The sequence below is a fragment of the Salmo salar genome, chromosome 02 (genome assembly GCF_965601325.2).
Source record: "Salmo salar chromosome 02, fSalSal1, whole genome shotgun sequence".
NCBI lineage: Eukaryota > Metazoa > Chordata > Actinopteri > Salmoniformes > Salmonidae > Salmo > Salmo salar.
The window spans coordinates 24,960,001-24,973,847 of NC_138292.1; the positions used below are offsets into that span (position 1 = coordinate 24,960,001).

The 13,847-nt window shown below is 41.4% G+C and overlaps 1 protein-coding gene across 1 annotated transcript in view; it reads right to left on the bottom strand.

Moving 5' to 3' along the window:
* The window catches only part of cblc (Cbl proto-oncogene C, E3 ubiquitin protein ligase), a 19,022-nt gene extending 5,840 nt beyond the window's left edge, over nt 1-13,182 (bottom strand). The window contains exons 1-5 of the mRNA XM_014155438.3: nt 11,963-13,182; nt 3,341-3,487; nt 1,740-1,896; nt 1,396-1,517; nt 446-583 (exon numbers count right to left, since the gene is read on the bottom strand). Of these exons, the coding sequence (XP_014010913.3) occupies nt 446-583; nt 1,396-1,517; nt 1,740-1,896; nt 3,341-3,487; nt 11,963-12,339 (941 nt within the window). The 5' untranslated portion in view covers nt 12,340-13,182. The remainder of the gene's footprint in view (nt 1-445; nt 584-1,395; nt 1,518-1,739; nt 1,897-3,340; nt 3,488-11,962) is intronic.
* Nucleotides 13,183-13,847: the final 665 nt, after the last annotated feature.

Sequence of the window (13,847 nt, forward strand, 5' to 3'; positions counted from 1 at the left end):
GCAATTGGCGTGTAGACTATTTAGCGCTCGTACAGTTAGGCCCAGAAGCTTAGGCTTATGCTCTAAAGCCATTGCCGGAAGGCCTAACATAGTTAAATTAAAACCTCAATGTTTGTGGATTTTTTAAGGTATTGTTTTCTCTTTATTCAACCCGCCCGCCACCCAGCCACCCTTCATCCACACAATATTTAATAACCCTAATCCCACCCCACGTATATAACCACGGATACCTTTTTTTATGAGTCAACCCGCGCATCACTAGTGTGTGTGTCAGTGGAGGCTGCTGAGGGGAGAACGGCTCATAATAATGACCAGAATGAAATCATGTGTTTGATGTATTTGACACCGTTCCACTGATTACACTCCAGTCATTGCCACAAGCCTGTCCTCCCCAATTAAGGTTACACCAACCTCCTGCGGTGTGTCCATGAGCGTGTTTACTTACCAGCCCTCCCTGAAGCCCTGGATGAGGGCCTGGTAGAGAGGTGTATTCTGGGGGATCGTCTGTACGATGCCGCCATCACCAGTCACATGACCAATGGCCCACTGGCCCATTCGAGTGCAGCTCAGACGGAAGATGTAGCTGGACAGAGATACAGAGTTCACATGGAAACGTCTTTACTGGAGTTCATACAGATTTGACCATGAAATACAGATAACCGCCAAAATAAAGGAAACACCAACATAAAGTGTCTTAATAGGGCGTTGGGCCACCACGAGCCAGAACAGCTTCAATGCATCTTTGGAATAGATTTTACAAGTGTCTGGTAATCTATTGGAAGGATGCGACACCATTCTTCCACGAGAAATTCAATAATTTGGAATTTTGTTGATGGTGGTTGAAAACGGTGCCTCAGGCGCCTCTCCAGAATCTCCCATAAGCGTTCAATTAGGTTGAGATCTGGTGACTGAGATGGCCATAGCATATGGTTTACATTGTTTCCATGGTCATCAAACCATTCAGTGACTTCTCATGCCCTGTGGGTGTCATCTTATAGGGGCATAGCCATAGTCGCCAAAATAATGGGAAAAATAATGGCCTGCCCAGCATTTTTGTACATGACCCTAAGCATAATGGGATGTTAATTTCTTAATTAACTCAGGAACCACACCTATGTGGAAGCACCTTCTTTCACTATACTTTGTACCCCTCATTTCCTCAAGTGTTTCCATTATTTTGGCAGTTACCTCTACGGATCTAGGTATTATTCTTTACTATCACTATAATTATAATGTCAGTATTAAAAGTAATCACTGCAGATATTGTTGTAGGGTATGGTACACCTCCTCTCTTTTCTCCTGAGCCCCTCCTATCTCCCTGTTCCTTCCCAGTCATCTACTCTCTCTCGCCACACCCCAACCCATTCACCCCCAAACAATCTCTCCTGTCCTCACCTCCCGGGCCGGTGCAGGTAGTTTTGGAGGCGGGCTTTGACCTGGTCGTAGGTGAGGAAGGCCATGTAGCCGGGATGGGTCACTGCCAACTGGTTCCAGTTCCTCAGAAGAGACCTCCAGGGCTGACAGGAGAGGGGAGGACACATATACTATCAGTTTAAATATGTGTTATTTCTTTCCAGTTTGGAATGTTTTGGCTTTCTTTAGACAGTGGGAGAGAAAGAATGGGATAGACATCTTGGAAAGTGGCAGAATGCATATTCACTGAACACTATGTGAGGTGTCTAATTAACCATGATGTATGGCTACTTAGAACAGGGCTAAGATATATGGATCACATGTACCTGGAATAGCCTGGTGAAGATGTCAAACTCAAACACTGAGATGTAGTCGTTACAGGTGAGGTCTACAGTTGACTTTAGAGCCATGGACTCCATCCCCTCTTCAAAGCCATGGACCCTACGAAGATGCTGCTTAAAACTGCTCCACTGCACAATACACCTAGGAGAGAGTACGAGAGGAGGGGAGGAGAGGGAGAGAGGGGTGGGAGATAAAGGAAGAAGGAAAGTGAGAGAGAGAAAGAGAGTGAAAGTGAGAGGAATGAAAACCTGCCAAAAGATGATCAAAAATCGCAAGTGGAGGAACAGAATACTTTTCACAAGACTAGAAAAAGACTGTGCCTGCACTACCGGTCAAAAGTTTTAGAACACCTACTCATTCAAGGGTTTTCCTTTATTTTTACTATTTTCTACATTGGAATCATGTAGTAAACAAAATAATGTAGTAAACAAATCAAAATATATTTTATATTTCAGATTCTTCAAATAGCCACCATTTCCTTGATGACAGCTTTGCACACTCTTGGCATTCTCTCAATCAGCTTCATGAGGTAATCACCAAGAATGCATTTCAATTAACAGGAGTGCCTTCTTAAAAGTTAATTTGAGGAATTTCTTTCCTTCTTAATGGATTTGAACCAATAATTTGTGTTGTGACAAGGTAGGGGTTGCATATATATATTATGGCAAGAACAGCTCAAATAAGCAAAGAGAAATGACAGTCCATCATTACTTCAAGACATGAAGGTCAGTCAATACGGAACATTTCAAGAACTTTGAAAGTTTCTTCAAGTGCAGTCGCAAAAACCATCAAGCGCTATGATTAAAGTGGCTCTCATGAGGTCCGCCACAGGAATGGATGACCCAGAGTTACCTCTGCTGCAGAGGATAAGTTCATTAGAGTTACCAGCCTCAGAAATTGCAGCCCAAATAAATGCTTCACTGAGTTCAAGTAACAGACACATCTCAACATCAACTGTTCAGAGGAGACTGTGTGAATCAGGCCTTCATGGTCGAATTGCTGCAAAGAAACCATTGCTAAAGGACACCAATAAGAAGAATAGACTTGCTTGGAGATTTTTGGTTCCAACCTGCCGTGTCTTTGTGAGACGCGGTGGGGGTGAACGGATGATCTTCACATGTATATTCCCCACTGTAAAGCATTGAGGAGAAGGTTGAGATGTTGAGATGTTTTGGAATGAGTCGGACTGCAGACTGAAGGAAAAGCAGCCAACAAGTGCTCAGCATGTGTGGTAACTCCTTCTAGACTGTTGGAAAGCATTCTAGGTGAAGCTGGTTGAGAGAATGTCAAAGCTGTCATCAAGTCAAAGGTGATCATTTGAAGAATCTCAAATATAAAATATATTTAGATTTTTTTTGGTTCCTACATGATTCCATGTGTTATTTCATAGTTTTGATTTCTTCACTATTATTCTACAATGTAGAAAATAGAAAAAAGAAGAAAAAAAACCTTGAATGAGTAGGTGTTCTCAAACTTTTGACCAGTAGTGTATATACAAATAGACTGTTCCTATTTGTGGAATGTTCTGTCAAGTCCACGTCCCTTATTCCATTCTAGTTCCACTGTTACCCCACCCAACACTCACTTGTTTCCAAATGCTCGCCTCCAGAACTCTCCGGCCTCTGTCTTAGTCAGCCTGTAGGTGTCGCCTTGAAAGCGCCCCTCGGGAAACATGGCCCTCAGCTCCCAGAGCATGTGACTGAAGAGCAGGGACAGCTTGGTCAAGTTTCTCCTGTGAATAACAGAAAATAACATTAAGCTATTCTGAGCTTTTTACAATGTATCAACTAGGGTGATAAGGGTAGGCTTTCTGGTCCATAACTTAAAATGCAACAGTGGCAGCTAGAATGAAAGTAAACTTTAGATCTCATAGAGATAATGGGCATTGTACCCTCTAACAAGCAGTAATGTATCCCTCTCTTTCTCTCTCTCTCAATTCAATTCCATTTAAGGGGCTTTATTGGCATAGGAAACATGTTTACATTGCCAAAGCAAGTGAAATAGATCATAAACAGATAATAAAAATGAACAGTAAACATTACAGTCACAAAGGTTCCAAAATTATAAAGACATTTAAAATGTCATATTATGTCTATATACAGTGTTGTAATGATGTGCAAATAGGGAAAATGGGGAAAATAATTATACATAAATATAGGTTTTATTTACAATGGTGTTTGTTCTTCACTAGCTGCCCTTTTCTTGTAGCAACAGGTCACAAATCCTGCTGCTGTGATTGCACACTGTGGTATTTCACCCAGTACATATGGGAGTTTATCAAAATTGGGTTTGTTTTTGATTTCTTCGTGGGTCTGTGTAATTTGAGGGAAATAAGTGTCTCTAATATGTCATACATTTGGCAGGAGGTTAGGAAGTGCAGCTCAGTTTCCACCTCCTTTTGTGGGCAGTGTGCACATAGACTGTCTTCTCTTGAGAGCCAGGTCTGCCTTTGGTGGCCTTTCTCAATAGCAAGGCTATGCTCACTGAGTCTGTACATTGTCAAAGATTTCCTTAATTCTGGGTCAGTCACAGTGGTCAGATATTCTGCCATTGTGTACTCTCTGTTTAGGGCCAAATAGCAAATAAGTGTCTCTAATATGTCATACATTTGGCAGGAGGTTAGGAAGTGCAGCTCAGTTTCCACCTCCTTTTGTGGGCAGTGTGCACATAGACTGTCTTCTCTTGAGAGCCAGGTCTGCCTTTGGTGGCCTTTCTCAATAGCAAGGCTATGCTCACTGAGTCTGTACATTGTCAAAGATTTCCTTAATTCTGGGTCAGTCACAGTGGTCAGATATTCTGCCATTGTGTACTCTCTGTTTAGGGCCAAATAGCAATATAGTTCGCTTTGTTTTTTTGTAAATTTTTTCCAATGTGTCAAGCAATTATCTTTTTGTTTTCTCATGATTTGGTTGCAGTCTAATTGTGTTGCTGTCCTGGGGCTCTGTGGCATCTGTTTGTGTTTGTGAACAGAGCCTGCTTAGGGGGCTCTTCTCCAGGTTCATTTCTCTGTAGGTGATGGCTTTGTTATGGAAGGTTTGGGAATCACTTCCATTAGGTGGTTGTTGAATTTAACGGCTATTTTCTGGATTTTGATCATTAGCGGGTATTGGCCTAATTCTGCTCTACATACATTATTTGGTGTTTTACTTTGTACACTGAGGATATTTTTGCTTAACTCTGCATGCAGAGTCTCAATTTGGTGTTTGTCCCATTTTGTGAATTCTTGGTGGGTGAGCGGACCCCAGACCTCACAAACATAAAGGGCAATGGGTTCTATATCCGATTCAAGTACTTTTAGCCAGATCCTAATTGGTATGTCGAATTTTATGTTCCTTTTGATGGCATAGAATGCCCTTTTTGCCTCGTCTCTCAGATCGTTCACAGCTTTGTGGAAGTTACCTGTGGCGCTGATGTTTAGGCCGAGGTATGTATAATTTTTTTGTGTGCTGTAGGGCTGCGGTGTCTAGATGGAATTTGTATTTGTGGTCCTGACAACTGGACCTTTTTTGGAACACCATTACTTTTGTCTTACTGAGATTTTCTGTCAGGGTCCAGGTCTGACAGAATCTGTGCAGAAGATCTAGATGCTGCTGTGGGCCCTCCTTGATTAGGGACAGAAGCACCAGATCATCAGCAAAGAGTAGACATTTGACTTCAGATTCTAGTAGGGTGAGGCCGGTGGCTGCAGACTGTTCTAGTGCCCTCGCCAATTCGTTGTTATATATATTGAAGAGGGTGGGACTTAAGATGTAACCCTGTCTCACCCCCCAACACTGTGGAAATAAATGTGTGTGTTGTCTGCCAATTTTAACTGCACCCTTGATGTTTGTGTACATGGAGTTTATAATGTTGTATATTTTTCCCTCAACACCACTTTCAATCAATTTGTATAGCAGACCCTGATGCCAAATTGAGTTAAAAGCTTTTTTGAAATTAACAAAGCATGAGAAGACTTTGCCTTTGTTTTGTTTTGTTTTTTTGTCAATTAGGGTGTGCAGAGTGAATACGTGGTCTGTCGTATGGTAATTTGCTAAATAGCCTATTTGACATTTGCTCAGAATATTGTTTTTGCTGATGAAATATAAGAGTCTGCTGTTAATGATAATGCAGAGGATTTTCCCAAGGTTGCTGTTGACGCATATCCCCCGGTAGTTATTGGGGTCAAATTTGTCTCCATTTTTGTGGATTGGGGTGATCAGTCCTTGGTTCCAAATATTGAGGAAGATGCCAGAGCTGAGGATGATGTTTAAGAGTTTAAGTATAGCCAATTGGAATTTGTGGTCTGTATATTTGATAATTTAATTTAGGATACCATCAACTCCACAGGCCTTTTTGGATTGGAGGGTTTGTATTTTGTCCTGCAGTTCATTCAATGTCATTGGTGACGAGTGGGTTCCGGTAGTCTTTAATAGTTGATTCTAAGATTTGTATTTGATCATGTATATATTTTTGCAGTTTGTTCTTTGTTATAGAGCCAAAAAGATTGGAGAAGTGGTTTATCCACACATCTCCATTTTGGATAGATAACTCTTCGTGTTGTCATTTGTTTAGTTTTTCAATTTTCCCAGAAGTGGTTAGATTCTATGGATTCTTCAATTACATTGAGCTGATTTCTGACGTGCTCTCTCTCTCTCTCTCTCTCTCTCTCTCTCGCTATGTTACACACACACAGGTACACTCGTGCTTGTACAAACAGGATGTCACAGTCTTGCTCTTCCTGTCCTTGTTCGTGTTGTGCCGCAGAAACAGAATTTTCCGTTAGCAACTTGACCAACCAATAAGACACTCAAAAGTTACTGAGTGGTTCTTCCCTTGTGTGTGTATCTATTATCAGCCTGCCAGGGACAGTAACGATCCGGCCATAAACCTCTTACTGTGTGTTCCAATCACCGTCTCAACCATTCTCTCATCTCTTTGGCTGTACGGGCAGTTGAGAGCAGGACTGAAGTTTCCATCCTTAACTAACCTGGTTGACCATGTTCATTTCTTACTTTCCACCACACTCATTCACTGCATCCTGTCTACAGTTGAGCTCAATGGTGTGTGTAAAGCATAGCAACTTCTTATTGGAAAGAAAGAGCTCACATGACATTGATTCTGTACCTACAGTACGTATGACAGTACTATGTGCCTGCCTCTCACTGAAGACCAACAAGGCGACAGTGCATGTGGCATAGTTACCGGTTTTTGCAATAGACTATTATCACTAATGTAATATACTGGTAGCTGTTACTTATTGTTGCAACAATCGTGGTTAATTGCAATTGCACCTGCAGGGACTTGCTACTGCTTGTCAAAGCCAAAGCAACACCACATTGACTCAATGGCAATTTCCCTGCCATTGAATTTAGCTTTATAGCAAACTACGGCATTTTACCCAGGCATGGGCGGTGTGTAAAAACGTTGAAGAACAGAGAAACATCTATATTTGTTTGTGTGTTGCTTTCCATGAACAGAGAAGGGTTTGAAGGGCGAGTAGGAGGTTTGAATGGTTATTTCATTGTATGTGGGTGTTATTAATATAAACTAACAATAATCTGCCTCTCTCAGTTGTTTATTTAAACTTTTGTTATGACATGGCATAATGAAAATTAATGTTATTTCATGATACACACATTCTGTAGATTCAGAGAGCAAAATACAGATGACAAGGAGCAAAGGGAATAACAGTTATGTTAAGACTTGCCGGTCCGGCTGTACTGCACTGCACTGAACATGCATCCTTAGCCAAGCCCTGTTCTTCTTACCAATAGTGAGATTCAGCATTTTGGAAAAATTACACATAGCTCATAGCTTTTTCTTGACTTCACAGATAATACAGACTTTTTTGTATTATTGTAAAAATGTTATGTGTTTAGCGTTAGATCGGAAGTTTACATACACTTAGGTTGGAGTTATTAAAACTCGTTTTTCAACCACTCCACAAATTTCTTGTTAACAAACTATAGTTTTGGCAAGTTGGTCAGGACATCTACTTTGTGCATGACACAAGTAATTTTTCCAACAATTGTTTACAGACAGATTATTTCACTTATAATTCACTGTATCACAATTCCAGTGGGTCAGAAGTTAACATACACTAAGTTGACTGTGCCTTTAAACAGCTTGGAAAATTCCAGAAAATTATGTCATGGCTTTAGAAGCTTCTGATAGGCTTATTGACATCATTTGAGTCAGTTGGAGGTGTACCTGTGGATGTATTTCAAGGCCTACCTTCAAACTCAGTGCCTCTTTGCTAGACATAATGGGAAAATCAAAAGAAATCAGCCAAGACCTCAGAAAATAAATTGTAGACCTCCACAAGTCTGGTTCATCCTTGGGAGCAATTTCCAAACACCTGAAGGTACAACGTTCATCTGTACAAACAATAGTACGCAAGTATAAACACCATAGGACCACACAGCCATCATACCGCTCAGGAAGGAAATGCATTCTGTCTCCAAGAGATGAACGTACTTTGGTGCGAAAGGTGCAAATCAATCCCAGAACAACAGCAAAGGACCTTGTGAAGATGCTGGAGGAAATAGGTACAAAAGTATCTATATCCACAGTAAAACGAGTCCTATATCAACATAACCTGAAGGGCCGTTCAGCAAGGAAGAAGCCACTGCTTCAAATCCGCCATAAAAAAGCCAGACTACGGTTTGCAACTGCACATGGGGACAAAGATTGTACTTTTTGGAGAAATATCCTCTGGTCTGATGAAACAAAAATAGAACTGTTTGCCCATAATGACCATCATTATGTTTGGAGGAAAAAGAGGGAGGCTTGCAAGCCAAAGAATACCATCCCAACTGTGAAGCACGGGAGTGGCAGCATCATCATGTGTGGGTGCTTTGCTGCAGGAGGGACTGGTGCACTTCACAAAATAATGTGGATATATTGAAGCAACATCTCAAGACGTCAGTCAGGAAGTTAAAGCTTAGTCACAAATGGGTCTTCCAAATGGACAATGACCCCAAGCATACATCCAAAGTTGTGGCAAAATGGCTTAAGGACAACAAAGTCAAGGTATTGGAGTGGCCATCACAAAGCCCTGACCTCAATCCTGTAGAACATTTGTGGGCAGAACTGAAAAAGTTTGTGCGAGCAAGGAGGCCTACAAACCTGACTCAGTTACACCAGCTCTGTCAGGAGGAATGGGCCAACATTCACCCAACTTATTGTGGGAAGCTTGTGGAAGGCTACCCGAAACATTTCACCCAAGTTAAACAATTTAAAGGCAATGCTACCAAATACTAATTGAGTGTATGTAAACTTCTGACCCGCTGGGAATGTGATGAATGAAAAAAAGCAGAAATAAATCATTCTCTCTACTATTATTCTGACATTTCACATTCTTAAAATAAAGTGGTGATCCTAACTGACCTAAAACAGATCATTTTTACTAGGATTAAATGTCAGGAATTGTGAAAAACCAAGTTTAAATGTATTTGGCTAAGGTGTACGTAAACTTCCGACTTCAACTGTATAATTGAGAAATATTTGTTTAATTTTGTACTTTGAGTAATTAACAAATGTAAGAAACAATATTAAAACATTTCCAAATTTATAAAGAAGATACAATATTTACATTATTTTGTTCATGATTGTCTTTAAAACACCACCCTGAAACGTCTCAGAGAACCAGACTGCCTTTCTCCATGGCCCGTATATCCCAGAGAGTTGTTGCGATCACCCAGTTTCACCCAGTTACTATTAGCATGATAAAGCCTCAGGTCCACTTCATTGTCTCTCTGAGACATTAGTAGTCTCAACGGAACAGAGGTTTGGTTCCAAACACTGAGTCACTCAGATACATTTCTTCCCAAAATACCCACCTTAAAAACTGCACAACTACTGCACAACTACTAAATAACTAAATGTATCTGCAGTAGCGCGAACCTAAATGCCATATTGATTCTGTGTTTATGTTTTAAGACAGCCGACTTGAAGGAACTGGGAATGGTCATTTTTGTCTCGCTGGTACTATAACTGGATGTTAATGGTTGCTCAGGTCTATTTGTGTCATTGTGGTTCTGCTCTGTCTCTGGCTGTGCTCCATAATTCACTTACTGTACATATCAAGTCTAATGCCAACCAAGTCCTTATGAATTTGCCAATCTAATACTATGCATTTTAATTTTCCTAGTTGGCCTTAGTTACTTGAGAATTGATTTGAATATTGGCCATTGAGAATATTGGCGCAAAGTCTGTGTCATGGTGCTGGTGGAGTCAGATATCTCGGACACATGCCCTGCCCTTGACCCCACAGCTGATTTATTTGTCTTAGTAAAGGTCAGCCCTTTTTGGGGTGAAAAGGTCAACATCCTAAAATGTACTCTAAATCAATGGTATCCTCAGGGTTCAATTTCTGGTATAATAGTCTTGTAGCCTACAGATGCATAATGTTTTTTGAGTAGTAATTGTTTCACTTTTATGGATATAAAAAAGTATTCATGTTTATTCATGCTAGATTAAAAGTGAATGAGGAGAGCAAAAACCATGTCAACAATGTGCAGTGTTGGGGTGTAGTGAACTACATGTAGTTCAACTAGTAATTTAACTACATTTAGCAGTAACTTGGTGGTAGTTGAACTCAATTCAAATATTGGTAGTGTTTTTAGTAGTGAATTACTTTGTGATGTAGCTAACTATTGGGACTAGACACTTTTTATTTGGAAAAGGAAAATAATATACAGGTGTAGTAGGCAATCATTTCCTTCCTTTTTCGTCATCAGACCAGCCTAATTCTCACTTCAAACATAGTTTTGTGTTTAATAGGCTTAATTACACATTCTGTTAACATATGACCCCAAAGTGATCTGTTCTTGCAATTTGTAGTCTATGACATTTCAGAATTAGATATTAGAATTTGGATGTAGTGAACTATACTGAGTGTACAAAACATTTAGCTCTGACCAGGTGAATCCAGGTGAAAGCTATGATCCCTTATTGATGTCACCTGTTAAATTCACTTCAATCAGTGTAGATGAAGGGGATGAGACAGATTAAAGAAGGATTTTTAAGTCTTGAGACAATTGAGACACGGATTGTGTATGTGTGCCATTCAGCGGGTGAATGGGCAAGACAAAAGATTTAAGAGCGTTTGAACGGGGTATGGTAGTAGGTGTCAGGCGCACCGCTTTGAGTGTGTCAAGAACTGCAACGCTGCTGAGTTTTTCACGCTCAACAGTTTCCCGTGTGTATCAAAAATGGTCCACCACCCAAAGGACATCCAGCCAACTTCTTACAACTGTGGGAAGCATTGGGGTCAATATGGGCCAGCATCCTTGTGGAATGCTTTAAACACCCTGTAGAGTCCATACCCCAAAGAATTGAGGCTGTCTGAGGAACACCTTTCTTCAATATTAGGAAGGTGTTAGGAAGGTGTTCCTAATGTTTTGTACACTGTGTCCATATTGGGAAATATTTCATAGTTTAGAATTGCTAGACAAAGTTCTCTGTACGGACTAAAAGTCCTGTTTTGTCCTGACACAGTATGAGCATCTGGCATTGCCAAAAGAGCTTGGCAGGCTTTATGTAAAATTATTGTGGAGTGTGTTTAAGATTTTTATTTGGGGTTACAGACTATCCTATATAGTCATTTACTTGTGATTAGAACTGACAAATCTAATAAACAATTAGAAAATGGGTTGTCAGGCTTGGCAATAGGTCTGTGCTAGATAACAAAACTACCCTATCTGGTAGTCACATCATCGTGGCGAACATCATGTCTCCCAGCCTGGACTGAAATCTCCCCCTGGCTCCTCACATGGCATGAACGTATGCAGCCTGTCTGCTAGACTATACACTACAGACAGGATATCACTGTAAACTTGGGCCAGCATCCCTGTGGAACGCTTTCGACCCCTTGTAGAGTCCATTACCTGACGAATTGAAGCTGTTCTGAGGGCAAAAGGGGGTGCAACTTAATATTTGGAAGGTGTTCCTAATGTTTTATACTCTCTGTAGTAAACTGTATTTTCTTAACGGTAGCTTTAGTGTAGCTTAATTTCTTCTAGTGTAAAATAATTGGTAGCTTGGTAAACTATATTTTTAGAGTATCTTCCCCAACACTGACAATGCGTATGATTATTGGATTAAGCACCAAATCCTAACTGGAGACACATGCAGGTAACTTTCTGAGCCGTTTGAGTTTTTACAAAGATATCGCTTACGACCCCATATATCAAGTTATGGTCCGGCCCTTGTTGTTCTCTCTCACCTGTAGCTGGACATCTCCTCGAACATCTTATCGCGCCCCTCTTTAAACAGCAGCACGGCCCGGTTAGTCTTATCCAGCAGGTGTCTTGCATGGATCCTCAGGTACTCCCCCTCGTCCCCCCGGGGGGCCTGCCCCCTCGATGCAGGCCCCCTGTACGGCTCCCACACCTGGGTGAGGTGCGTGGCTGTCTCTGAGACCACCTCGGGGAGGTATGGGGGGCTGTTCCTCAGGCCCAGCCTGGGGTTGGTACACAGCCGATGCAGCTTCTCCAGCCTCTTCAAGGCCTTGTCCACCTGCCGCCGGTCAGAGGCACTGGGCGGCTGGGAAGTGGATTTCAGGCTCCGGTCAGATCCTAGCCCATTCCCTCCAGTGGCCATTGTCCTGAGGAGGGATTCCTGGTTGTGGTGTGTTAGTCCGAGTGGGATCTGTTCAGTGCAGCCTGGCGGTTTGTGTCTGGCAGCCCTATCTGTGACAGTTGAATGAGGGAGTGGTCTAGATGTCTGTCATGTATGGCATGGACGGCTTAGTAAATGTTGTCATTGTATCTTTATGGTTGACAGCTTGAGTTGAAAAGAGCACACTTTATCCAATATATCTTCACCAGTGTTCCTCAGTAATCCAAAGAATAATCCAATGAAATCCGGTAATCCAGATAGGGGCAGAGTGCCAGAATATACCATAGTCCAACAAGAATGGAGACAACTGCTGTGGATTAGAAAGAATGGAGGTGAAACGTCTTGTCCAGAAAAGTGCAAACAAATAATCTCTCAAAACTGTTTACAAACAATCTTTCAAAAATGTTGGTTTTTCAAGTCTGCATTCATAAAATCCTCAATTCATAAATCCTCAATTTCTTTGGTCAGTTCTCCAGAAGTAGCCAATATTTTTTAGAAACAGTCTCTTTCCCGTTCAGTCTGTAAAGAGAAAGTGTAAAGAGAAAACCCTGAAAGAGAGAGAGCAAGGGAGGGCAGAACAAGACATACAAATAACCACTCACCCTTCCTAAACTATCTCAACACCTCTCCTCCCCTGTTCTCTCCTCCCCTTCTTACTCAACATTTTACGCTCTTGTGCCCAGCCACTATCTCTCCCCCCAAGTGGCGTAACTCTCTCTGATTTCATCTACAACATACAAATGGTGTCTCAGATATAGACCCCAGGCTCTCTTTGCAGCACAACGGAAACTTTTTTATGTCTCAGTCTGACTCTGGCTGGCCCCTCTCTCTCTCTCTCTCTCTCTTTGTTTTGTGTCACTTGTTCATGCTCTCTCTCTCTCTCTTTGTTTTGTGTCACTTTTTATGCTCTCTCTCTCTTTCTTTGATGTTCTTCCTGGTTTGCAGCCAGACAAACAGGTTTGTAGTCTTTGTGTGTGAAGGTGGAGTGAGGCTGAGATAGGTTTGGGCTTAGAGGTAACTGATTACTAAGAAAGGAGGGGGGAAGAGGAAACAGGGAATACCCACAAGGAGAGTGTGTCGTGTAGAGAGTGGTATAAAAAGAGAGTATAAAAAGAGAGAGAGAGGAAGAGAGAGAGTAGTGGAAACTTATAGTGATTAGATGTCACAAAGATGAAGAGCATTGCGCTACAGGATGTATGTGAAGTCATCGCACTGCAGGTCAAGGCCCAGTGATGTTTCATGTGTAAAGCAGCCCTCAACTGCTGTCTTCCCTTTGTGAGACTGTGGGACCAAGCAGAATTTAACTGTTAGCACCATATTCTTCTCTGTTGTAACATTTGTAAAGGGAAACTATCTAGAGAGAACGGTAAATGCCATCCCAATGGGATTAAGTTGGAGGTGTCTAAAAAACGCCACAGACTCATGAATGCATATTTTCTATTCATTTTTGGTTGACAGGACAAAAAACACAAATCAACAGACATTACACA